General features: G+C 45.0%; 1 protein-coding gene across 3 annotated transcripts in view; it reads right to left on the bottom strand.

Moving 5' to 3' along the window:
* Nucleotides 1–273: 273 nt before the first annotated feature.
* The window catches only part of WDR33 (WD repeat domain 33), a 120,547-nt gene continuing 94,598 nt past the window's right edge, over nucleotides 274–26,222 (bottom strand). For 2 of the 3 annotated variants that reach the window (XM_049769290.1, XM_049769291.1), the window contains 8 exons: nucleotides 26,010–26,162; nucleotides 22,220–23,308; nucleotides 18,431–18,539; nucleotides 12,292–12,730; nucleotides 4,038–4,201; nucleotides 3,811–3,903; nucleotides 2,622–2,837; nucleotides 274–936 (listed from right to left, as the gene is read on the bottom strand). In XM_049769290.1, coding sequence (XP_049625247.1) covers nucleotides 707–936; nucleotides 2,622–2,837; nucleotides 3,811–3,903; nucleotides 4,038–4,201; nucleotides 12,292–12,730; nucleotides 18,431–18,539; nucleotides 22,220–23,308; nucleotides 26,010–26,162 — 2,493 coding nt within the window. In that variant the 3' untranslated portion in view covers nucleotides 274–706. The remainder of the gene's footprint in view (nucleotides 937–2,621; nucleotides 2,838–3,810; nucleotides 3,904–4,037; nucleotides 4,202–12,291; nucleotides 12,731–18,430; nucleotides 18,540–22,219; nucleotides 23,309–26,009; nucleotides 26,163–26,222) is intronic. The other variant, XR_007492892.1, reaches the window with a different exon arrangement.

Here is a 26,222-nt window from a genome sequence, read left to right as displayed (position 1 = left end):
AACGAAACAAAAGAAATTATTGCTGGGGACAGAGCTGAAGAGGCCCTAATTTTGACGCAGGTACTTTGCCACTTGCCATGTATCTGCACTGTGCATTGCCAGGTAGATCCTTGATGGCACCACAGCACTACCCTGTCAGGGGCACTTGATTGGGAGAGACCTGTTGGCAGTAGCAATCTACTAAAGTCAAAAGTTCAGAGAGATACCATATCACAACTGTGTAATGCCCCACCCATGACACTAGATGTAGTGGAAACTGTTTAAGGTAAACGCTTCACAACTGGGTTTTTTTTTTTTTTGTTAATTCTTGCGTAAATCACATTCTGTATTCATACAAAAAATGTTTTTTCTCTGACAAACTGTACATATAGAAACAAATTTCCAATAGGACATGAACTTAAATTTGTAGAGGTGCTCCATGTCTTGTGACACTTAAAAAAAAAAAGAATTCCAGCTTTTATCTTCACAAAACAATGGGGGAGTTAGGGCAGTGAGGACATACAGGACAAAACAAAGCTAGCTACTCTGGGTAGCCAGCAGCAGTCTCTTCATCTTGAAGACCTCAATTGGGGCTCCTGGGTTTCAACTGCTCCAGAAAGAGTTCATGGTGCGACATAGTGCGGCTTCCTTTTGTTGCTCTTGGTTAAGTCCACAGGAAGGTCTTAAATACTGTCCAGAGAGGCCTAGGGCTAGTCAGTCCAAATTTCTACCGACCCCGTCCACCACCCCTTGAAGTTCCTCGCCTAGGTGGGCCAGAGTTCATATTACTCCCTCTACCCCAATTGCTGCCACTCCGGCCCCCTCTAGAAGAAGTACCACTGCCTGGAGGACCCCCAAAAGGTTCATCTCTGTGATATCCATCGTGATGATCTCCATCCAAGGAGCTGGAACGACCAGATTTTGGCACTCTCTGCGAAGGTCCTGGGCCCCCTCGGCCTGAAATGAAATATTGATTTCACATGCAACATAAGTTTTGTTTGGGGGCCATACCCAATGATGCTCAGGGGGGTTACTCCTGGCTCTGCACCCAGCGATGACTCTTGGCAGTGATTGGGGGATCATATGATGCTGAGGATCATATCTATGTAAGCCACGTGCAAAGCTCGAACCTCACCAGAAACTTAAAACTAATAACTTTCAGTAGAAACTTTACTCTGATAATAATGAAACACTTCTTGATCTTTCTTTACAACACCCTCTGAGGATTATTAGCAAGGCAGGTAAGCCAAGTAAGATGTACCTCACTCTTTGATACTGATATCATATTCTCATCTTGGTCTGTCATCCTGCCGCCCCACCTCCAGTATCAACCAAACACATTCCCCAGAGCTATACAAGAAGGCCTTGAGAAGCCAAGAAACGGGAGCCACTGAAAGATGAAACACTCCGTGTGGTGCCAGTCAATGGGAAATCTATTCACCCACCTAGCAGTACTCAGGGAATATCTGAAAAGCAATGACTTCTCTTCTGGAGGAACAAAAAAAAAAAAAAAATACCTGTAATGGCACTGTGATTTCCTTTTGAATCATGAAATTAAAGATTGCTTGAAAAAGACTAGCTGGCAGAATTATTGCTCTCAGGAATACATGAACACAAACCTTTAGGTGTTATTGAAATTGACTTAAATTTCCTCAACTGAGTTGATAGATTTGACCACATCTACCTGCTGCCAAACCTACTGTGCTTTAAATTCTAATGGAATTTTAAGTATTTTGAGATGAAGAGATAGAAAAATAGCCAGAGAAATTACTATGGCTTCTTACAAAGTCCAATCTAAGCTACCTTGAAGTCCCCAAGCAGAGTTTGTCAGCTGAGATGTCATTTTCACACTAGCCATATAGCCTGACTTGGGACAGGACTCAGGTATCTCTCAGTGTGTCAGTACAAGTCCAAGATCATAACCATTCTCGAAGAATAAAATGTGGTTGGGTGGGGTACAATAGGTTTTGTGTTGTACCACATAAGGTAACCTATGAGGATTCTGTGATGAGAATAACGAAACATTACGAACACAAAACAAGGGGCTACAGGGTAATACAGCAGGACCGGCATTTACCTTTCATGTGGCTGATCTGGCTTTGAGCCTCAGCACCCACTGTGGTCCCCTGAATCTGTCAGGAGTAATCCCTGAGCAGAGAATGAGTAAACCCAGAACACTGCTAGGTGTGGGCCCTCAAAAATCAAAAACATAAAATAACCTAACATGGAATCTTTTATTCCCCCCTCTTGTTCAATCCTAGCAGTGCAGTAAAACTTTTTAATGGAACCTGTAAGCATAAGGTAAGGCAAGTCAGCACATAAGGTGGGGGGGCAGGGAACTTTCACAACAGACTCCAGAATATAGCACACTAACAGCTGCTTCAAAGTGCAGAAATCATCTACTCTCTTGCTCTGAGGAAAGCCCCTTTCAAGTGATATTTTCCAAGACTCTGGACACAGGTAATATTCTTCACTAGTGTGGCCTTTGGGAGAAAGTAGATATAAGAGAGGACAAATCTCCTTCTCATGTACAAGAGAGTAGAAATATCGCTCAGAAAGTCTGAGCAGTCAGCACCATGATGAAGTGGCACTGGAAAATATGAATGGATCAGGCATTCATGGGAGCACAAGCTTCCACTTACCTTTGCCACTTCGATCCTCTGAGGGACCCCCCGGGGCTTCCATTTCTCTGTGCTCAGAGGTCCCTAACCCATCATGCCAGGGGCGCTTTCGAGGAGGCAGAGAAGCCATGTCCATGCCTTGGAGAGATGAAGACCGTTCTCTACTAGCTGGGGAGTGACCATCATGAGGGGCATGATCAGGGCGAGGAGGGTCACGGAAATGTTCATGACCGGGTCCTGAAACAGGAAACTAAGTCACTAGCTAGAAATCAAAGCATCTTGTTCATTCACAAAAGTACATGGAAACAGTGTTGTTTAGAATCAGTTGACACTTCCATTCTATCCATTCAGTAGAAACATTCCCTGATGCTCAGCAAAGGTCAGGAATAAGTCATACCATGATGACATTTCAATCCCTAGTACCACATAAGGTACTTCGAACCTCTTGAAGCCCTGGGGATGCTTCCCTACCTAAAATCAAAACAAACACAAAACCCCAAAGTGCTTCTTTTTCTTTTCTTTTTTTTTTCCCTCTCCTCTTCTCTCCTCTCCTCTCCTCCCCTCCCCTCCTTTCCTTTCCTTTCCCTCCCCCTTCCCCTCCCCTCCCCTCCCCTCCCCTCTCCTTTCCTTTCCTTTCCTTCATGGGTCACACCAGGCAGTGCTCAGGGGCTACACCCGAACACAGGAGCTCTGTGCTCAGAAGTCGCTCCTGACAGGCTTGGGGAACCATATGGGATGCTGGAATTTGAACCATCATCGTAGGTCATAGATTGCGTGTGCAAGGCGAATGCCCTACCACTGTGCTATCTCTCCAGCCCCCAGCTTCTCATAATTTAAAATCTCGGAACGTCCTCTCATTTAAGACCTGAAGTCCCTGAAATTTCATTTATAAGTAACATCTAATATATTTCCATATTAGTTCATTTAAGCTATGTTTCTAAAATAAAAACACTTTAGTGAAAAGAGCAGTCTTAGAGCAGTTTTCCATTCAGGCAAATCCCTTGAATGGTCTGGGTTGAAACAAAGTGGACTCTCCATTTCCACATTCAATCTACTGCACTCGAATGATGCTGATGGCTCAGGACCCTGTGGAAAGAGAAAGCCCAGTGGATCTGGGAAGGCCTCAGTTCTGCCAAAGCTATGAATGACATTATGTGCACTGCTGAGCTTGCAGATACCCTAAGACACGGCATTCCCATCACTCACTCACCAGGCTCTCTATTTCCATCCCAGGAATCTGGTTTCCGTCCTCCTTCGAAGCGAGGGAACTCATCAGGAGTGGGAAGCAGGCCCTTCCTTCCTCCTGCACGAAAGAAGAGTCACCCGCACTGTCTGAGGCATTTCCAGAGCCAATTGGACAGCCTACTGGTCCACAGCCCATTGACTCTGCACCTCTGCACCTGGGCCTCCTCAGCCTCCTCAGAGCCAAATGCTCACCTCGTGGAGTTCCCCGACCTCGACCTCTGAGATCTCGCCCTCGAGCTGCTTCATCAGATGCATCAAAATTCTCCTCTGGACCAAAGTCCTCTGGACCAGGAAAATTGTCCCGTCCTCTGGGGGGAGCACGGCCTTCATGTCTTGGGGGGGCTCCTCTTCTAAAGCTGTTGTGAAAAAGCAGAACATCCACCTCATGCAAAACTTTGCCACTCTTAGTATCACAAATCAGAGCAACAGAATAATATGAAAAATATGTTCCTGTGGCAAGAGCATGCAACAAGCTAAGTGCATGGCTTTGCAGGTCATGGTTCAATCCTTGGCACTGAATGATATCCCAAGCATAGGGCTGGGCATATCCCCCAAACACCACAATGGTACAATTTAAATGGGAAAGGACCAAAACAAAAATAGGTAATTTACAACCCTGATAGTATAACCCAGAGGCCAAGTGAAGCAGGAAGGAAATGTACTACAACATAGGGTTATTTTAGTTTGCTTTTAGGTTTTCAGAAATAGTAAAAGCAATGAACTTTTCTTTACATTTTTTGGGGGGTATATGGCACACCCAGAGACCATGAGGGGTGGTTACTCCAGGCTCTTCACTCAGGAATCACTCCTGTTTGTATTTGGAGAACCATATGGGATGCCTGGGATTCAACTTGGGTTGGCTGCATGCAAAGCAAGTGTACTATCTGAGTGGCCTCAGAATTCAACCAGTCTTGTATTTGGGGAGGTGTTATACCCAGCAGCACTCAGGGGTTACTCCTGGCTCTGTGCTCAGAAATCACTCCTGGCAGGCTCAGGGGACCATACGGGACGCCGGGATTCGAACCACCGTCCTTCTGCATGCAAGGCAAATGCCTTACCTCCATGCTATCTCTCTGGCCCCTCACCCAGTCTTGATCCTTAGTCCAAGCTGAGGATCCCGTGCCATCCAAATTCTTTTGTTGTTGTTACTGTTTTGTCTTTTGGGTGGCGCTCAAGGATTACTCCTGGCTCTACACTCAAGAATCACTCTAGGCAGACTCTGAGAACCATACCGGGAGCCAAGTATTGAACCTGGTTTGGCCTTGTGCAAGGCAAGCACCCTATCCACTGTGCTATCTCTCCAAGCCCCATTTATTATTATTATTATTATTATTATTATTATTATTATTATTGTCATACTTGGCGATTGTTCCTGGCTTTGTACTTGAGAATCACTCCTGGTGGTGCCCAAAGGACCAGATGAGATGCTGGGGATCAAACCCAGGTTGGCCACGTGCAAGGCAAGTGTCCTATCTGCTACCAATCCAACCCTTCAAATTATTTTTATTGTCATTCTCATTGCAGTAATGAATGTTATAAAATTAAGAGAGGGAGGTACATGAATTCATGACTGCCAACAACTTGTTTGGAGTCATCTGCTCTGACAATCTGCCCCAGCACATAGGGACTGCTCAGGAATTCTAGAAGCAAGAAACTATGTTGGCTGGGAGAATTGCTGAAACAGAAACATCACAGAAGAGCACTGGGTATGCAGACAAAACATGCTGAGGAGCAGTAAAGAGACCTCCCCATAGGAAAGGTGCCTAGAAACTCCAACTGGAGAATAGCCAGGGACAGGCTAGTCTGTGAAGCTGCCTGCTGGGTGGCTGCCTCCAGGCCAAGTCACTTTTTCATGAATGTCCCTTCAGTTATTTTTCAACCACCATGTTACTTTGGAAAACATTAAACTTCAATAAGGCACAAATAATGTAACAAATGCCAAACACCCTACGAGATGTGCCAGATATGCTTTAGTGTGCGTCTATTCAACTACATGTAAAAAGTCTATCTAGGGCCCAAAGAGACAGTACAGTAGACAAGGTGTTTATTTAGCATGCAGTAGGCTGCAGTTCTATCCCTGGCATCCCAAACAGTAAGCTTTGTGTAAAAACAGAGGTAGCCTCCAAATCAAAATAACAAGCCAAACCAGAAAAATACAACAACAAAAAAATTTTTTTTTTTTGGTTTTTGGGTCACACCCAGCAGCACTCAGGGGTTACTCCTGGCTCTGCGCTCCGAAATTGCCTCTGGCAGGCACAGGGGACCATATGGGATGCCGGAATCCGAACCACTGTCTTTCTGCATGAAAGGCAAACGCCTTACCTCCATTTCAAAATCAACTGCTGATGTGATACTTAATTCTTAAATGTCATTTTTTCCTTAAAGATTTTCTATTGACACATAATAAACAATCCCATTCAAAGTTCTCTAACAGTACTCAAATTTCCTCTTACAGTTATATTTTTTAATAGATTTCACATTAATACTGTGCCACGGCTCCTAAAACTGTGGGGGTCCCACCCTATCAGGGATTGGATAACTCTTTAAAATATTTTAAGGAGCTGGAGAGATAGCATGGAGGTAGGGCGTTTGTCTTTCTTGCAGAAGGACAGTGGTTCGAGTCCCAGCATTCCATATGGTCCCCCGAGCCTGCCAGGTGTGTAGAGCCAGGAGTAACCCCTGAGCACTGTCGGGTGTGACCCAAAAACCAAGAAAAAAAAGTTTTAAAAACCAATTTCTTTAGGATCTATCAATAAATGTTTGATTTGCATACCCATCATATAAAAGTTCTTTGGTAAGACATCATGGTGGAAAATGTTCAAGAAGTCTTAATTCACTGGTAAGGTTTTGTTTCTTTAAAGTTCTAGCAAAGTTCTCACCCAACAGTTTTCAATCACAACTTTAATTTTTTTTAATCTGATGGTTTCCTCTGGATGAGATTCAAGTTAAAAGTTTGTGGGAGGTGCCAGAGCAATAGCACAGCTATAGGGTATTTGCCTTGCATGCAGCAGTCCTAGGAACTGACCCAGTTTGATCCCTGGCATCCCATAGCAGTCCCCAAGCCTGCCAGGGGCGATTTCTGAGCAAAGAGCCAGGAGTAACCCTTGAGCACCACTGGATATGGCTCGAAAACAAACAAACAAACAAACAAAAATGTGTTGGGGCCAGAGACATAGCACAGAGGTAGGACCCAGGAGGGACCCAGTTTGATTTTCAGCATTCCATATGGTCCCTCAGCCTGCGAGGGGCGATTTCTGAGTGCAGAGCCAGGAGTAACCACTGAGTGCCGCTGGGTGTGGCCTAAAAACCAACCAACCAACCAACCAACCAACCAACCAATTCATAAATCAAGTTAAAAAAAAGTTTGTGGGAGGACTGGAGTGATAGCATAACAGGTAAGGCGTTTACCTTGCATGCAACCAACCTGGGTTTGATCTCTCATCCCATATGGTGCTCCAAACCTGTCAGGAGTGATATCTGAGCATAGAGCCAGGAGTAACCATGAACAACGCCGATATGGCTCCCAAACAAAACAAAAAGTCTATTTTTGAATGTGGGGGAGATAAGATCCAGTAGTATTCAGGGCCATGTAGGGCTGGAAATTACCCTGGAGTTTCAGAATGGAAAGTATGTAGCCAATCTTGGAGCTATTTCCCTGATCCTTAGGTTAACCTTTTTTTTTTTTTTTTTTTCTTTTTGGGTTATGCCCAGCAGTGCTAAGTTATTACTTCTGACTCTGTGCTCAGGGGTCATTCCAGTCGGTGCTCAGGGGACCATATTGAATGCCAGGGATCGAATTCAAGTCAGCTGTGTGTAAGGTAAATGCCCTACCTACTGTGCTCTCACTCCAGCCCAGGTTAACCACTTTTGACCAGAATCTCTTAGAATCATCTCAGCGATGCCAGTGTGTGTGACAGCTTATGAGATAAAAGTGGAAGGCAATAAAACTTCACTTTTGCAGAAGTATATTTTCTTTGCAAGTTAATCTATGGAGTAAAATAAACTATAGAATGACAGTGGGAATATCCTATTCCCTACATTTTTTCCCATTAGCATTTTCTAATGATCCTTGCCAGGATAATTTCAACATTTATTGCTTAGAGAGGGGTGATTTCTATGGGACAAAGCTCTTGCCCTGCACACAATCAACCATGGTTCAATCTCCAGCATCCCATATGGTCCCTCAAGTACCACCAGGAGTGATCTCTGAGCAGAGAAGTAAAACCAGAGTAAGACCTGAACATAACTAGTGCAACCCCAAAACCAAAACCAAATATAATAAAACAGACAAACAAAAAAACCCCACCAACCCCACAAATTGTCACATTACATTTGTTACTTTATGGGAGTGGAGTGAGATAGCACAGAGGTAGAACATTTGCCTTGCACACTGCTGACCTGGGACGAGCCCAGGTTCGATTCCCAGCATCCCATATGGTCCCGAGCCTTCCAGAACCAATTTCTGAGCGCAGAGCCATGAGTAGCCCCTAACACCACCACCACCCCCGAAATGTATTACTTTATATTTGGGTGGGGGGCAGAAAGGGGTATACCTGGTGGTGCTTATGGCTTACTTCTGACTAAGAACTCAGGAATCACTCCTGGTGGGCTTGGGGGAATTATATGGAGCCTAGGTTTGAAGCTGTAAGGCAAATACTTTCCCCACTGTGTACTATTGTTCTGGCCTGATTTCTTTTTTTTTTTTTTTTTTTTTTTTTTTTTTTTTGTGGTTTTTTTTGGGTCACACCCGGCAGTGCTCAGGGATTATTCCTGGCTCCAGGCTCAGAAATTGTTCCTGGCAGGCACGGGGGACCATATGGGACGCCGGGATTCGAACCGATGACCTCCTGCATGAAAGGCAAACGCCTTACCTCCATGCTATCTCTCCGGCCCCATTTTTTTTTTTTTTTTTTTTTGTGCTGGCCTGATTTCTTTATATTTTACAAGTTAGCCTTTCAAGTTCTTTTAAAAAAAAAAAAATCTTGCCATTTATTAAAAGTTAAAATTACATATCATTATTTAAAAATTACTTTCCTGAACATTTCTGTCCTTTAAGCATGTGCATAAATAAAATTTCAAGCAATATTTATTTATCTTTTCTTGTGTTTGTTTTTGGGTTTTTTGGGTCACACTGGGCAGCGCTCCGGAGTTGTTACTTCTGGCTCTATGCTCAGAAATCGCTCCTGGTAGGCTTGGGGGACCTTATGGGATGCCGGGATTCTAACCACCGTCCTTCTGCATGCAAGGCAAGCCCTACCTCCATGCTCTCTCTCCGGCCCCTATTCATCTTAATATATTAAATCCTTTTAACCTTCTTAGATCTGCAGCAACATTATGGACTGAAGTGGTCATGCTTAGGAACTAGGCAGCTCAAACCTGTGTTGTTCAAGGACAAGAGATGAATTACTTAATGTCAAGCAGTGCTGAAAGCAATGAGGAAAGCAAGCATATAGAGCCATTGAATATGAAAGATTAGTTCTAACTGCAGTGGGTCACAGACATCTTGAAATGTCTTGCAAGCAGAGTAAACTGCAAAAGCATTAGTAGCAAGAGGATTTGCAGTTAAGCATAGAACTGGTCAACACAGCACAGAACTGAAAAAGCCTCAGAGTCAAGGATGTGGGTCTGTCATCAACAAAGGAATCAATAGAAATCCAGACTTAGAACTAAAGACAGAGGAGGAGGTTAAGCTTTCCTTGCATATAGTCAACTCAGGTTTGATTCCAGCACCACATGGTTCCTTGAGCACAGGAACCCCAACAATGCTGGATATGGCCCTAATTCTTATCCCTTACACCAAACCACCATCCCACAGAGAAACCCAGACACAGTACATTCTGGAACTGTATAAATACAGACTCGAGAAATAAAGTTAATGTTAAAGCCCACAGAAAAGAAGAAACTACAGGCATAAAAAGCAAAGACTGATATGTCCTCAAATAGACTTATAAGAAAACTGGGCTAGCGCTCACTTCGGCAGCACATATACTAAAAAAATAAACTGGGCTATGGAGAGAGCTCGGAGGGCTGGTGTGCATGCTTTGAATGCATGTTTTGCATATTGAGCCCTAGATTCAATTTCCAACACCACATGGTCCCCCAATCACTGCAAGGAGCAACTCTAAGCCCTATGAGCACCAAAGTGGTGTCCCCACACCAAGACAAAACTGAGAACTCTTAAATGTCTCTAAAAACCAACCAACCCTGATCCCCGATCCCCTCCAAAAATATGACTTCTCTTGAATTTCACCCTTGCTGGCTGTTCTTTTCTATGAGATCTTGCCAAGTTCAAACTGTCAACAAATAGCTGAGTCCATCAGCAACAACAACAACAAGAAATAAGTGTGATCCAGTGTGGGTGTACCTATTTTAAACCCTGAGACCCACCCATTTCTGGGAGGGGTCTTGGGAACCGGATAGTAGGTGTAACCTTACCTGCAAAACCCTCCCATTCCTGGGAGGGGTCTGGGAAATGTTAGATAAGGCTTGGACCAAGGGAATTCGGCCCTTTTGGCTTTTTGCCTTTTTGGCTCCTTGCCCTTTCTGCGCTGCTGTGCGCTTTGGCTTCTGGGTTTCTGTGTTCTGGTCTTTGACCAGCATGGAGCCCAAAGGGAAGATGGCTAACAGGAAATAAGATGCAGGGCTAGCAAAATATTGCTGTGCTTGAAAGGTTATGAATAGGCCACACACACGTGGTGGCTAGGGCTTGAATAAAGTTGTTGCTTCCTGACGACTGACTGTGAGTGAGTGATTTCACCTGGGCCTGGGACTCGCCGGCTGCATGGAGGTTGCAGAGCCACGTGGACTGAAATGGCACGGAGAGAAATCCACCGCCATCCAGCCCCATCGTTAATTATTTAATGCAACAATCCAGGATAGGTGGCTGATAGTTAGTAGTTGGGTTCTGAGCAGCACTGCACTGTCAGCTGATAGTGACTCCTGGGGCTGCAGAAAGGCAAGAACCTACTCTGCTTCTTTCTTAGTGCAATTCCCCACATACAAAGTGATGCCAGAAAACAATCTCACAGCTCACTGGGACCACAATTGGCACCCTAAGGCCTGGCAGAATAAATACTCAATAAGCATATAACCACATCATTGATTCTTCTGGGTCTCACTTGAGATTCCACAAGTCCTCTATTCCATTTTTATTCGGAGAAAGGTGAGAGTTCAAGTGTGACCTCAACCTAACTTAGATTTAAAAGCAGATTTGAGACTGAAAAAAGAGCTCAAAAGCTGAGTACATGCTTCATGTGCAAGAGGCTTGGACACATTCCCAGCACCACATGGTGGCCTGAGCAACCTCAGGGAGGAACCCACAAACAGAGCTGGGAGTAGCTCCCTGTGTGACACAAAAAACTCAAAATGATAAAATAACAAAGCAAAATTATTTTTCATTTTGACTTAACTTTGTTAAGCTTTTTAGGTGAGTCCAAAAAATGATCCAATAACTATATTTCTAGTTTTCACTTATGATCAAGAACTTTGAGTTTTCTAACCAAATCTGGAGTGATAGAACAATGGATAGGGCACTTGCTTTGGACACAGCTGACCTAGCTCAATCCCTGGCATCCCATATGATCCCGAGACTCTCTAGGAGTAAGTCCTGAGAGCAGAGCCAAGAGTAATCTAATCCCTTTGCACTGCTAGGTGTAGCCCCCAAAACTAAACAAAAAAACCAACATTAAAGAAATGCTGATGTATAGTATGTGTTGTTACATCCTTTCAAACAGACCAAAACTTAAACCAAAAGACTATAGGGGGACAGATAGTATAGCAGATAGGGCACTTGCCGTATAGCTGGCTGACCTAGATTCTATCCCCAATACCTATATGGTCCTCTGAGCACAGCCAAGAGTGACTCCTAAGCACCACTATGTGATGCAAAAAAAAAAAAAAAAAGAAAAGAAAAAAAAGAAAAAGAAAAAGAAAAGAAGGAAAGATTATAGGGGCCAGAGAGATAATATAAGATTTTTTTAGGTGTTGGCTGCTGATCCTGGTTCCATCTAAAATGCTGTGCTGTGGTTTCCTGAGCACTGCCAAGGATTACTCATGAACAGTCAGGAGCAGTCCAAAATATATAAATAAATAAGAAGTATAATTTTTGTGGTATAAATATAGCCCCTCTACAGGACAAGACTAGTAATCAAGTTATTAGGATTTCCCAATCAGGGGCTAGACAGGAGAAGCACCCCAAAGTCTCAGAGCACTCTTTGGAGGCCAGAGGGAAAACTGTGCCAGTAGGGTGGATGTCACAAGACTAGGTGACAACTGATATGATGGCGGTCGATAGAGAAGAAACAAGGTCTGAAGAGGGCCGTGGTGGAGAAAAGGTAGAGAAATAACAGAGCAGAGGACCGACCATTCCCAAACAAGAAACTCTGGAGAACACAGGTGCAAAGTCTCCACCAGGGAAGACTAAATGGACCCACAGTTTCTATCCCACCTTTCTTCTCTGCGCCCCCGAAAGCGTGGGTCCTCTGGGTCCCGGGGAAATCGTTCATCTCCAGGTCTGCGGCCTTCCCATGCTCCTGGAGGCCCCCGGGCTGTGCCCCGGCCATCCCCCTCGCTGAATTCCCTGTGATCAGGCGGAAATGGAGGCCCAGGGCCCCCACGCCTCCACTTCTCTTCTTGGGGTAAAGGTCCTCCTCGTCCCTCAAATTCACGTAACCGGTGGCCAAAGCGCTTGTCAGGGTGGAAGTCATCTGGTCTGCTGAAGTCGTCAGGAAAGTCGGGGTGAGGGCCGCGCCTATCAGGGGGACCCCTGCAGTCCTGGCCGCCCCGGAAAGGCCCCCTCTCAGGACCATGCTCTGGGCCGCCGCTCTGCTCATGCCTCCTCTCTGACATAGGACCCATGTGGTGGTTTGGGGGGCCACGGGAGTCACCTAGAGGAAACAAAGCTGACTTTTACCATCTGTTGGGCATCCTTTCAAACACAGCATTCTTACAGTTTCAGAATGTTCCTGCAATGCTCCTACTGAAATCCTTCTCATTCCTTGGTTCTTGGCCTTCTCAGGAGACAAATGTCCCCAAGGAGCATATAGTGGCTTGAACAGGGGGTTGGGGCACAGGGCTCAACTTTATCACTCACTTGCGAAGGAACCTGGCCTATGGCAAAACATTTGTTTGCCTCAAGAGAGATCAGCTATGTTCATGAGCAGAAGCTGCTGTTGGATTAATTCAAAAACTACAAGGACATGGGGGCCGGGCGGTGGCGCTGGAGGTAAGGTGCCTGCCTTGCCTGCGCTAGCCTAGGACGGACCGCGGTTCGATCCCCCGGCGTCCCATATGGTCCTCCAAGAAGCCAGGAGCAACTTCTGAGCGCATAGCCAGGAGTAACCCCTGAGCGTCACAGGGTGTGGCCCAAAAACCAAAAAAAAAAAAAAAAACTACAAGGACAAACTTCCCTTTTCCCACTCTTACTTTCAGAGAATTCCTTCTGCAACTTGCTCCAGGGAAGGAATAGAGACATGTGGTGCTGCTGGCCAGGAAAACCAGGTATGAGAAATATATGCCTGCATTCCCAAAGGCCCATCACACCGTGTTCCTTCTATGATCCTGCTCCTTGAAGCTCTAGTCTACTTCATTTAACTCGATCATCAACTCACATCTCCTTGGTTCTTTATTGAGGATCAGGATGAGAACCTAAGGATTCTGCATCAGCTCTAGGCCCTTGAGCTCTTTCCCCCGTCCACACATCTGGATTATAACTAAAACTCTGTAAAATATATGGAGCCATGGTCTCTCTAATGGCTTAGTGACCAAAGAACCTCTCTGTGCCCCAGTGTTTCCTGTTTGTTCATTTTGGCCACACCACTAGTTTTGGGGCTTCACTCCTGGATCTGTACTCAGGGTTTACTTCTCAAAGGGCTCAGGGGCCCTATATGGATAAGGTACAGAGGATCAAACTATGCATGCAAGGCAAGTACTCCATCTACTGCACTATTGCCTTGGTCCTGTGTTCTAATTTATTTTTGTTCTAATTTTTAAAGAAAATTTTTTTCCTAATCATTTTCTATGAAAGACATTTGTCAGGGCTGGCGCGATAGCAGGGTAGGGTGTTTGCCTTGCCTTGCCTTGTGTACTGTCGACCTGGGTTAGACCCTGCCATCCCTCTGCACAGTCAGAAGTAGCCCATAAGGGTTGCCAGGAGTGGCCTAAAAACAAAAATCAACCAACCAACCAAACAAACAAACAAACAAAAAAGAGGACAATTAAATTTGCAATGGTTAACTTTATTTCATAACTCTGAAAGGATTTACCTTTAAATTTAAACTACTGCAGCAAACTACTGCAAACATACACCCGTGATCTGATTAACAAACTATTTAAAACTAATATTTTAGTAGGTGGTAAAGGGACACTCTTGATTCTAAAACTACAAAATTTATAAAATGAGATCCTGGGGTCAGAATGATAGCACAGTCGATAGGGTGTGTGCCTTACATGTGGCTGACCTGGGTTCAGTCCCCAAAGGGCTGCCAGTCTGCCAGGAGTGATCCTTGAGCACAGAGCCAGGCATCATCCCTGAGATCTGCTGGGTGTGGTCCCTAAACAAAACAAATACTCCTCTCTTTTTCCAGCTTATACCTTTCATTGCATTTTTCTGGCAGTACAATGTGTCCTTCCTTTGCAGCCATCAGTCACAAGTATGCCCTTTCCATCTCTCCTTAACTTTCAACAAGGAAATTATAAATTTATAATTATAAATTATAAATTTCTAGTATAAAATTATCATACTACATGTACTCTTTCTTCTCATAAACTCTTCTCATTTTCTTCTGATAGATCCCCACTCAGGGTGTTCCAGCAGCTAATAGCTTCTCTGGCTTTTGTTGCTTGACTTGGGTAACCTTAGGCACAGCAGATCTTTCCAACAAGATGTGGCCATGAATATGACTATACCCTTCCAACCCACGCATTACTTTTACAAGTACTCTTGATCCTCTAAATCACCCATCTTTATAAATCAGTAGAAATGAGGCCCCCATGGTAGGGAGGCAGCATTGACTGATCCAGCAAAGGAAGGTCTGGTCACTCTTTTGATTCTTCCTTCTCCCATTGGTCCCTGGGAGAAGGAAAGAGGAAGAAATAAAAAGGAGTGTGCAGGATGACAGTGCAAGGAAAGAGGTGGCACAGACAGTGAAGCCAGGAAGACAGGCAGGCTCTTGGGTCTTGATAGATGTAGTTTAGATAAAAGACTCTTGCTAAAGAACCCAAAGTGTAAAGATCAATTCTTTGGGGATAGAAGGATATATAAGGGGAAGACGTATTCCTGGCTCCTCAAGGCTTTGTCTTCAGGGAGCCATGCAGTGCCAGAAATTGGAAAAAAAAAAAAATGGCTGCATGCATGAAAAGCGCCTTAAATTCCATACTATCCCTCTTGCCTTCAAAGATTAATTCCTGTTGTCCTCTTTCTAGAAGTCTTGGCAATCACTTCTAAATAATGGGACTAAAAGAAACACTCACCTAATATACTGACCGCTTCTTTCTCTACCTCCAATAATAATACATGAAATCTAACTTAAGCTTTAAATTTCCCAAAGCAACAAAGTTAACAAGTACTTTTCTTTGTTTTGGCAGGGACCACACCTTGCTTTGTACTTATAAATCACTCCTGTCACTTCTTGGGAGACCATGTGGGATGCCAGGGATTGAACATGGGTAGTTGAAGTGCAAGGCAAGTACTTTACCAGCTATACTATTTCTCTTGGCACTACAAGTAAACTTTCTTTCTTTTCTTTCTCTTCCCTCCCTCCCTCCCTCCTTCTTTCCTTTTGTTTTTGGGCCACACCCAGTAACATTCAGGGGTTCCACCTGGCTATGCACTCAGAAATAGCTCCTGGCTTGGGGGACCATATGGACGCCGGGGGCTTGAACAAGCAGTCTGTCCTGTGCCAGCCAAGTGCAAGACAAACGCCCTACAGCTGCACCACCGCTCTGGTCCCTCCTTTTTTTTTTTAAAGGCAACATGATCTATTCTTGTTCATGTTAGGGCTTCAGTCATACAGTAGTCGAATACCAACCAGATATTGGCTTCTCTCCACCACTGCTCCTCAAAACCCCCGTCCTGGTAGCCTGTTTTGTTCTCAAGTTCTGATGCCATCGTCATTTGCTATTCCCTTACTATTTCTTTGTATCACTCATGTAAGAGAAATCATTCTATAGCAAGCACTATTCTTAATCTGATAAAAGAAGGGAGAAAAACTAACATGTATCATAGGATGTTAGAGGCTTAGTCAATTTAAAAAAATCAAAGAGTTGGGCCGGAGAGATAGCATGGAGGTAGTGCGTTTGCCTTGCATGCAGAAGGACAGTGGTTCAGTGGTTCGAATCCGGCATCCCATATGATCCCCCTGAGCCTGCCAGGAGCGATTTCTGAGAGTAGAGCCAGGAGGAACCCCTGAGCGCTGTTGGGTGTGACCCAAAAACCAAATAAGTAAATAAATAAATAAATATGATAAGGACACTGAATCTAATATTCTCATCTACTTCCCAGCCTCTCTCCTAACACTTTATTCACCAAGAGCATGTCCAAACACAAACTTGATTGCTGTTCTAGCTCCATATGTGGGGATGCAAGAACAAGAGACTATCTCTCATTAACTTGTAGGACTAATTCTTCTCCAAAACTATATTAAAAACATTTTTTCCTTCAGTTTTTATTTAGATACTGCGATTTACAATACTATAACAAAATTTCAGGAGTGCAGACTTTCAACACTATCCCACCAATGTCTCTCAAGGTCCCTCCTGATCCTCACTCCCCACTGGCAGGTCCAGCTCTGAAGAGTCTCACAGGTCAATGATTAGTTCTTCACTTGCCATGTTTCTTTACATCCTACATAGAAGCAAGATCATTCTGTATCTGCCCCTCTTCCTCTGACTTTAATTTCCAAATAGCCTCACAATAAAAAACTGATCATTAAAATCACTTTAAAATACCAACAACCTTGGGGCCGGGCGGTGGCGCTGGAGGTAAGGTGCCTGCCTTGCCTGCGCTAGCCTAGGACGGACCGCGGTTCGATCCCCCGGCGTCCCATATGGTCCCCCAAGCCAGGAGCGACTTCTGAGCGCATAGCCAGGAGTAACCCCTGAGCGTCACCGGGTGTGGCCCAAAAACCAAAAAAAAATAAAAAAAAAAAAAAAAAAAAATAAAATACCAACAACCTGGGGCCGGAGAGATAGCATGGAGGTAGAACATTTGCCTTGCATGCAGAAGGACGGTGGTTCGAATCCCAGCATCCCTTATGGTCCCCTGAGCCTGCCAGGAGCGATTTCTGAGCATAGAGCCAGGAGTAATCCCTGAAGCACTGCCAGGTGTGACCAAAAAATAAATAAAAAATAAAAAATACCAACAACACCAGGTAGACATGATAGGAGTGTCTCATAATTCCTAGTTCATTTACCTTTTCTTACTTCTAATAATATATAAAACTGAACTAAGTTTTTAAATCCCAAAGTACCAGGGCACTTTCCTTAATGTGATAAAATGGGGGTGAGAAAACAAAAAAGTACTGGAAGGTGTTATGAACTTAGTCAATTAAAACTAGGATACAAGAACTGGAGCGATAGCACAGCAGGTAGGGCATTTGCCTTGCACATGGCTGACCTGGGTTCGATCCTCAGCAGTTCATATGATCCCTTCAAGCCTGCCAGATATAACTTTTGAGCACAGAGTCAGGAGTAACCCCTGAGCACCCCAAAATAGATACTGAAATTTTATGAATATATCTCCATACATTCAATGTTTGCTTCTATTTAAATATTACCACTAGTAAGAATTCAACATATGATACACGTTGGGAACTTGGGAACAGGAGGATCAGTGATAAAATGGTAAAAATGTCTGAATTCTTAGGGCTGGAAACATAATACAGTGGGTAAAGAGCTTGCCTTGCACAGGGTTGACCCAAGTTTGATTGCTGGCATACCATATGGTCCCCAGAACACCACTAGAAGTAATTCCTGAGTGCTTTTAGTACAGAGTAAGCCCTGAGCACCACCAGTATGAGTCCCAAACAAACAAACAAAAAAGTTTGAATTCTTCAACCTATCAAAACAGATCTACTCTTTTTTTTGGGAGGGGGTAACACACCCAGCGGCACTCAGAGGTTACTCCTGGCAGGCTCAGGGGACCATATGGGATGCTGGGATTCGAACCAACCACCTTAGGTCCTGGATCGGCTGCTTGCAAGGCAAACACCGCTGTGCTATCTCTCCGGCCCCCAGATCTACTCTTTCTTTGGGAATGAAACTACACACTTGTATATAGTTAGCACAAGAATCACTCCCTCTGCCAACTGACAGAAGAGTCTGGCATGTGGCAGAAGTCCTACAGCTGGAGATTGTTCAAGCACCTTCCTGCAACATTCTGGTAGTGAATAGCTGGTGTCCCTGTGCAACTGTTTTGGCTAATTAGAGCAAAATATGAAAACCATCCCAAACAAAGCTATTAACTGCAACGACCAGCATTTTTTCCTTGAGGCTCAAAGTATCACTTATCAAATACCCATAGAACAATTTACTGTAAGATTTATGCAAAAGTGTAATAGAATCTCTCACTAAGCTAAGCAACTATTTACCTTTGTTTGGGCCGGGTCCTTGTCCAGGGTTAAGAGGGGGGATGCGACCTTGTGACCCCTGCTGTCCCAGGCCAGGTATCAAGGGTGGGGGGCCTGTGTTCTGTCCTTCCTGAAAAGATATTGTGAAAGTATGGGTGTAAAATCGACATTTGTGCAACCTGAATAGCAATTTTATGACGTGACAAGATAAAAACACCAAGTTAACCCCAAAGGCCCCAGCAGTAAATGCATAGCTAATAACAATGTAGTTAAGTAGACTTTAAATTGGGGAAGGAAATATTTTCTCTTACCATAAAGCACAATACTTTCTGCTAATGATTTATTTAAAGCTGGATCTTTTCTTGTAATGCCTAACATGGAAAACACCAATCATAGTAACCACACTCCTACACAGAAGAATAATTTCTTGTTTGGTTTGGTTTGGTTATCAGCCATATTTGATGGTGATCTAAGCTCAGGGATCAATCCTAGAGGGCTGCATGCAAGGTATGAGCCCTATTTGCTGTATTCTATCTCAAGACCCTCAGGTGAGCAACTTCTGACATATGCAAAGCCCTGGAAAAAGTCAGTTCAGTTTTCACACCCCATAATCCCTTTGCCTCACAAGAGGCATGGGCATGTGAGAAATGGGTTTTAAATGTGCCTGATGTTCACACTAGTCTTCTCTTTCCTTATCCCTGTGGTCCTCTAATTTCTCTGTGCTTAGAACCCTACTGCTCTTTCTCAATCTAGACAGGCCTAAAAAATAAACAAGTTAATAAGAATTTTTATGCTGTGATGTAATAAGGGATTTAGATATGATTGACACTGTGACTTGAAAGATAGAAACAGCGGTAGAAGGGAGTAAAATATTTGGTACTTTTGAGGGCATTTCATACCTCAAAAGTTGTTAGATGCAAACCTTTGCTCATACATTTTGCAAATTGAAACCTTCCTTTCTGCACTTTGACCAGGGCAGCTTTTATTTTTGGTAGTGGTGGGGGTGGAGGTAAGCCCAGAACCAGCTGTGATCAGGGCTTACTCCTGGCTCTATGCTCAGTAATTTCTCCTGGTGGGCTTAGGGGACTCTGGGGAGCCAGGGATCAAATCTGGTCAGCTATGGGCACAGCAAACATCCTATCCACTGTATCCAACCCCTAATCGGTTTTCTCATCCTGTTATTTCAATAGACTAGAATCACCACTTTGCACAGGTTAAAGTAACAGCATGAAATATATTAATAAGAACTGGCTGTAGGGGCTATGGGGAAAATGGAGATAGCGCAGAAGGTTGAGCACAGGTTTTACGTGCAGAAATCTGGTGCTCAATCCCTGGCACCAAACACTTTGAGGAATGGTTCCTCAACCCCCAACGCTACTGGGTATCAGCCCGGGGGCATACTAAAAAAAGGAACTGTTTGGAATCAAAGTGGGCAGCAAAGTAGAATATAAATTCCTAGTAATTGCTGGAAACCACATTGCTACATACTACCATAGCTATTCTTCCTATAGTGTTGGAAATATGAAAATTTTTGATATTGATGGTGTTTAGATTGTATTATTCTCATAGTAGGTTTAGTCACTAAATGCCATTTCTTTTTTCTTTTTTGTTGGTTTTTGGGTCACACCCGGCAGTACTCAGGGGTTATTCCTGGCTCCAGGCTCAGAAATTGCTCCTGGCAGGCACGGGGGACCATATGGGACGCCGGGATTCGAATCGATGACCTCCTGCATGAAAGGCAAATGCCTTACCTCTATGCTATCTCTCCGGCCCCCAAATTGAAGAATCAATGAATTTATTTGGGGGGGGCATACCCGTTTGATGCGGGACGCTGGGGGATCGAACCGCGGTCCTTCCTTGGCTAGCGCTTGCAAAGCAGACACCTTACCTCTAATGGCACGTGTCCGGCCCTTCAATGCCATTTCTTATATACTTATTTAATCAACTTTGTTTTGTGTGCTTGGAGGATCATGCAGTCCAAGGAATTAACCTGGAACTTTTACATGCACAGCATGCTCTCTATATCTATCAACCATTTCATTGGCCATATTTATTTGTCGAAAGACTTGATCCTTGGTTATTGGGGAACCTGTATTTACACACAATAAGGGGCACAGCTAAAAAATAAAATAAAATTAGAAGTAGAAATGAGCTGGGGCTCAACTCTTGAGTTTCAAAAATAAGGATCTGTGAAGCAAGTTTTCTTAGAACAAAAGTTGCAGGAAAGTAACTCCCAACATACTCCTGGTAGTTAAATTCACTGTCAGAGTTAGTTGAACAGATAGCATGGACATACACACAAATCAGTAAAATAAAGAATACTTCAAGTTTTAGGGCAATCAGGATGGCAAATCAACTCATTTAGCTCATCATAATTCTGAAAAGTACCTAATAAAACCTAAAAATAAACTTAAATGCCTTAAAATTCCCCCCCCCTCAGTGTATGATATTTTTAATTTCTAGAAGGTTTACTTGAAGAGTAACAATCGATTCAGCAAGTCCAGTGGTGGTTATTCAGCAAATAAAGAGGTGTGCAATACAGACTTTCTAAGATGTTTGATCAAGCTGGGTTCAGTAAGCACCTGAGGTCCTTCACTGGCAGGACCTGCAGCAAGCCTGTCTTTTGACACATGGATGCAGCATTCCTTCACTCACTCGCACTTTTGACAAGACTTTGGACCCAAAAAACCCAGTTACTCACACCATATTATTCACACCTGAATGAAACATTCAGGAAATGCTCAAAATTCAGAGTGCCCAAAGGGTTATACCAATTCATACTCATAGAGGTATTTTGTAGTTCAACCAAGCTGCCTGAACTCTTTTCATACCATCTCTCCAGCATAAGCTCAATGAATATATGAGAAAACTTGGCTGTCCCCCCACCCCAAAAGGCCATTCTACATAAATTTCTACAGAAAGTAAGTATGTTTATATGTGAGCTACAAAATTGAATGGAATTTCATTTAAAGGTGCCATTTGAGGATACCCAAATATAAACTTGGCTATCTCTAAAAACATCCATTGATGTGCAGAATTAGATCAGACTGTCTGTGGCATTACCTTACCAAGTTTCCAAAGTAGCAGAGGTATAGACTAAAAGAGCTGGTAAAAACTGTGGAACACGGGGGCCGGGCGGTGGCACTAAAGGTAAGGTGCCTGCCTTGCCTGCGCTAGCCTTGGACGGACTGCGGTTCGATCCCCCGGTGTCCCATATGGTCCCCCAAGCCAGGAGCAACTTCTGAGCACATAGCCAGGAGTAACTCCTGAGCGTTACCGGGTGTGGCCCAAAAACAAAAAACAAAAAACAAACAAAAAAAAAAAAACTGTGGAACACCAGTCTCCAAAAGTAAGGGCCCAGGGTTGGAGAGATACTCAAAGGTCAAGGTACATTTTTTTGTATGTAGTCGACCTAGGTTTGATCCCCAGCACTCCACCTGATTTCCCTGAGCCCCACCTGGTGTGATCTGAGAGTGCAGAGCCAAATCCTGCCCCATTCCACCCAAAAGGGAAAGGGCTGGGGAGAGGAGCGTATTCCAGGCTCAAGGCCTCCAATATTTCTGCTCAGAAAGAACACCAGGACTCATCTATAAGAGCTATTCTTTAGGAAAGAAATTCTATTAAAAACAAGCTGATAAGTAAACACCCACACAGGTTGTACTGTGTCTACACACCCACACTTCTGTTCTACAGCCACTACCGTGATTGAGATATTCAAACCATCTATAGCTGCTCTTCACAGCCTGAAGTTTGAGGGCAGTATAGAGTATCATTTCCCAGAGTGTAAAGAGGCCAAGTGGGAAATATTACCTGATTGAAGGGGGCCCGGGGCCCATCGCCAAGCAGAGCTGTTTTCTGCTGCTGAAATGGCATTGGCCCTTGAGGTGGATGCGGCCCTCTAGTCGGATTCTGCTGTCCCTGAGGTCCAGGGGGTCCTGGCATGCCACCCTGAGGTGGAGGTCCCATAGTGCCCTGGGGGGGCCCCTGCTGACCCTGGGAGCCTGGGGGGCCTCGCAGCTCCTGGGGTGGACCCAGCATTGCTCCCTGGGGTGGAGGGCCCTGCAGACCCCTCATTTCCTGAGGTCCCCTCATTTCCTGAGGGCCATGTCCCAGCAGTCCACTTGGAGGATGTGGGCCTCTCATTTCTTGAGGTGGGTGGCCAAGCATCATGCCTTGGGGAGCAGGGCCCTGATTTTCACGAGGGCCTGGGGGACCCTGCATTCCTCTGGGGTTCAGTCCCATCAATGGTCCCTGAGACACAGGGCCCTGGATCCCTTGGGAGCCTGGACCCCCCTGGATCCCATGAGGATGAGGAGGTCCTTGCATTCCTCTGGGACCAGGTGGGCCCTGAAGACCTTGACCACCAGGTGGCCCCTGTGGGCCCAGATGACCCTGGGGGCCAGGTGGGCCTTGAGGACCTATGTGACCTTGTGGACCAGGTGGCCCCTGAGGACCCATATGACCTTGAGGCCCAGAACCCCCTTGTGGGCCAGGTGGCCCCTGAGGTCCCAGAGGGCCATGAGGTCCAGGATGCCTCTGCATGCCTTGGGGTCCGTGAATGTCCTGAGGCCTTGGCATTCCCTGGGGTGGGCCTTGGGGCCCCTGTGGTCCCATAAATCCTTGTGGCCCCCCACCTCCCTGATGCAGCGGAGGGCCTTGTGGACCTATTTGTCCCTGGGGTCCAGGAGGTCGAAACTGTCCCTGTGGTCCTGGAGGTCCCATCTGAGCCATGTTCATTGACATCTGCTGAGACGGATGGGGCTGCTGAAACCCTTGAGGAATCTGGGCCATGGGTCCCTGTCCAGGAAAGGGCTGGGGTCCGAGGAGAGGGGTACCAGAGGATGGAGGAGGCTGGATCTGCTCTGACTGTTTCTGGGCAAGTCTTTCGATTTTAAGTTGCTGGAAGAAAAGAAAAGAGCATTGTAAGTGAGCCAGACACCTTAAGAACACTGTCACAACATCCTATACCCCAAGAACCTCCAATTAAGCATAACACACTGCCTGATGAAGAAACCAAATATGACTTGAGAGACCATATAAAATCTGGACAGAGACCACAAAGGCTTCCAGACTATTTGAAAATGCTGGGGGCCGGAGAGATAGCATGGAGGTAAGGCGTTTGCCTTTCATGCAGGAGGTCATCGGTTCGAATCCCGGCGCCCCATATGGTCCCCTGTGCCTGCCAGGAGCAATTTCTGAGCCTGGAGCCAGGAATAACCCCTGAGCACTGCCAGGTGTGACCCAAAAACCAAAAACCAAAAAAAAAAAAAAAAAAAAAAAAAAAAAAATGCTTCTTGATCTGGGCCAGAAAATAACAATCAGGATAATTTATACTCATTTCCACCAGGAAAAGCCCAATAATGTATTAGCATTTACCATTCCTAGAAGCAGTCAAAGACAGGAAAAACAGGAATGAAAGAACTGCTTTAAAACTGACAGGAAAAAGATTACTTTATTGTTGAAAAATAAGTAAATTCCAACTAAAACTAGGCTGGTTTTTTGGCCACACCTGGTGATGCTCAGGGGTTACTCCTGGCTGTCTGCTCAGAAATAGCTCCTGGCAGGCACGGGGGACCATATGGGACACTGGGATTCGAACCAACCACCTTTGCTCCTGGATCGGCTGCCTGCAAGGCAAACGCCACTGTGCTATCTCCCCGGGCCCAAAACTAGGCTGGTTTTAGTTTTTCTATTACCTATGTCTATAAAGGGAAATAGTAAAGTACCAAGTGAACCTGCCTTGCAAGTGAGTTTAACCTTTGCTTCTACCTGCACCAAACAGTCCTGGCAGTACTGCTCTCTAGGATGCCACAGCAGTGTGTGCTACCATTGGAAGCACCACAGCTAGGTGTATGTGAACAAACCCATCTCCCATGTACTGCACCTCCTGACCCAGCCAAGTCTTCCCTTCTGGTCAGGGAAATTCTCAGCCTAATTGAACTGGCTTCATGTCTTGGGGCTGGAATGACAGAACAGCAGATAAAGTGTTTACCTGGTAAGCAGCCAACTGGGGTTCAATTCTTGATATCCCAAATAGTTCCTCAAAACCACCAGTGCAGAGTCAGAGTAACCCTTGAGCACCGCTGGGTGTGGCCTAGCTCCCCACCCCACAAAATCTAGGGAAGTGGGCCAGAGCAACAATGCAGCAGTCAGACACTTATCTACATGAGCTCAACCAGATTCAATCCCTGATACCCCAATATGGTACAAGGTTGGCCAAGAGTGACTCCTGAGGAGAGCTAAGAATAACCCCTGAACACTCCTAAGTATTGCCCCATAAACAAAACAAACTGAATTTATTATGGTTTGATTTGGGGAATCACACCTTGTAGAACTTGTGTACTCTGAGCTCATGCTTATGGTTTACTCCTCAGGGATTGAACCCAAGCATCCCACATAATGTGTTCAGCCTGCTGAACTATGTCAGAACCAACAGGACTTTCTTAAAAATTAACTGCCTGCGGGGCCGGAGAGATAGCATGGAGGTAAGGCGTTTGCCTTTCATGCAGTAAGTCGGTGGTTCAAATCCCAGCATCCCCTGAGCCTGCCAGGAGTGATTTCTGAGCATAGAGCCAGGAGTAACCGCTGAGCGCTGCCGGGTTAAAAACCAAAAACCAGGGCCCGGAGAGACAGCACAGAGGTGTTTGCCTTGCAAGCAGCCGATCCAGGACCTAAGGTGATTGGTTCGAATCTCATATGGTCCCCCGTGCCTGCCAGGAGCTATTTCTGAGCAGCCAGCCAGGAGTAACCCCTGAGCACCGCGGGGTGTGGCCCAAAACAAACAAATAAAAAAAAAATCAACCAAAAACCAAAAGAAAACAAAAAAATTTAACTGCCTGGGCAGTTAATTAACTGTACAGGGGGGAAAGTGCTTGGTTTGAACATGACTGACTTATGATAGATATTCAACAACCCATATGATTCTCTAATCACTGCCAGGAATGATCCCTGAGAGCAGAGCCAGGAATAAGAGCCCTGAGCACTGGAGAAGACCCAAAACAACAAACAAATTTCTCCCTCACCCATAAAACAATAGCTTCTTAACACATGATGTTAGAATTAAGATATGGTGGTGGGGCAGGAGAGACAGCATGGAGGTAAGGCGTTTGCCTTTCATGCAGGAGGTCATCAGTTCAAATCCCGGAGTCCCATATGGTTCCCCGTGCCTGCCAGGAGCAATTTCTGAGTCTGGAGCCAGGAATAACCTCTGAGCACTGCCGGGTATGACCCAAAAACCACACACACACACACACACACACACACACACACACACACACACACACACACACACACACACACACACACACACACACACAAGATATGGTGGTGACAGGATCCAGATATAGCTGTGTGGGAGAGCGCATGCCGGGTGTGACCCAAAAACCACACACACACACACACACACACACACACACACAAAAGATATGGTGGTGACGGGATCCAGATATAGCTGTGTGGGAGAGCGCATGCCTCATATATATGATGAAATGCAGGGTATGCACATGGTGTAAATATCAGACCCATTTTAGAGAACTTTTTCATAAAAAGTATTCTATGTCCTTAGATCATCTTGCATCCTCCAAAAGAGCACCACACTCACCTCCAGAAGTTGTGGATTCGTATATTGCAATGTGGCCATTTCTTGTTCGATTTCTGCTTGCGTTTTTTTCTTTTCTTCCAATTTAATGTCCTCTTTTCTGTCATTCAGCACTTCGTTTGGGGCAGGAATGGGAACTTTATTTTGCATCCAAGCCTTGGAAAAGAAAAATAGGCAAAAATTACCTTCAGCATGTAAATTATAATGGCTGAAAGA

Source organism: Suncus etruscus, chromosome 2 (assembly GCF_024139225.1).
Source record: "Suncus etruscus isolate mSunEtr1 chromosome 2, mSunEtr1.pri.cur, whole genome shotgun sequence".
In the NCBI taxonomy this organism is placed as follows: Eukaryota; Metazoa; Chordata; class Mammalia; order Eulipotyphla; family Soricidae; genus Suncus; species Suncus etruscus.
This window is presented reverse-complemented; position numbering and strand designations above follow the sequence as displayed.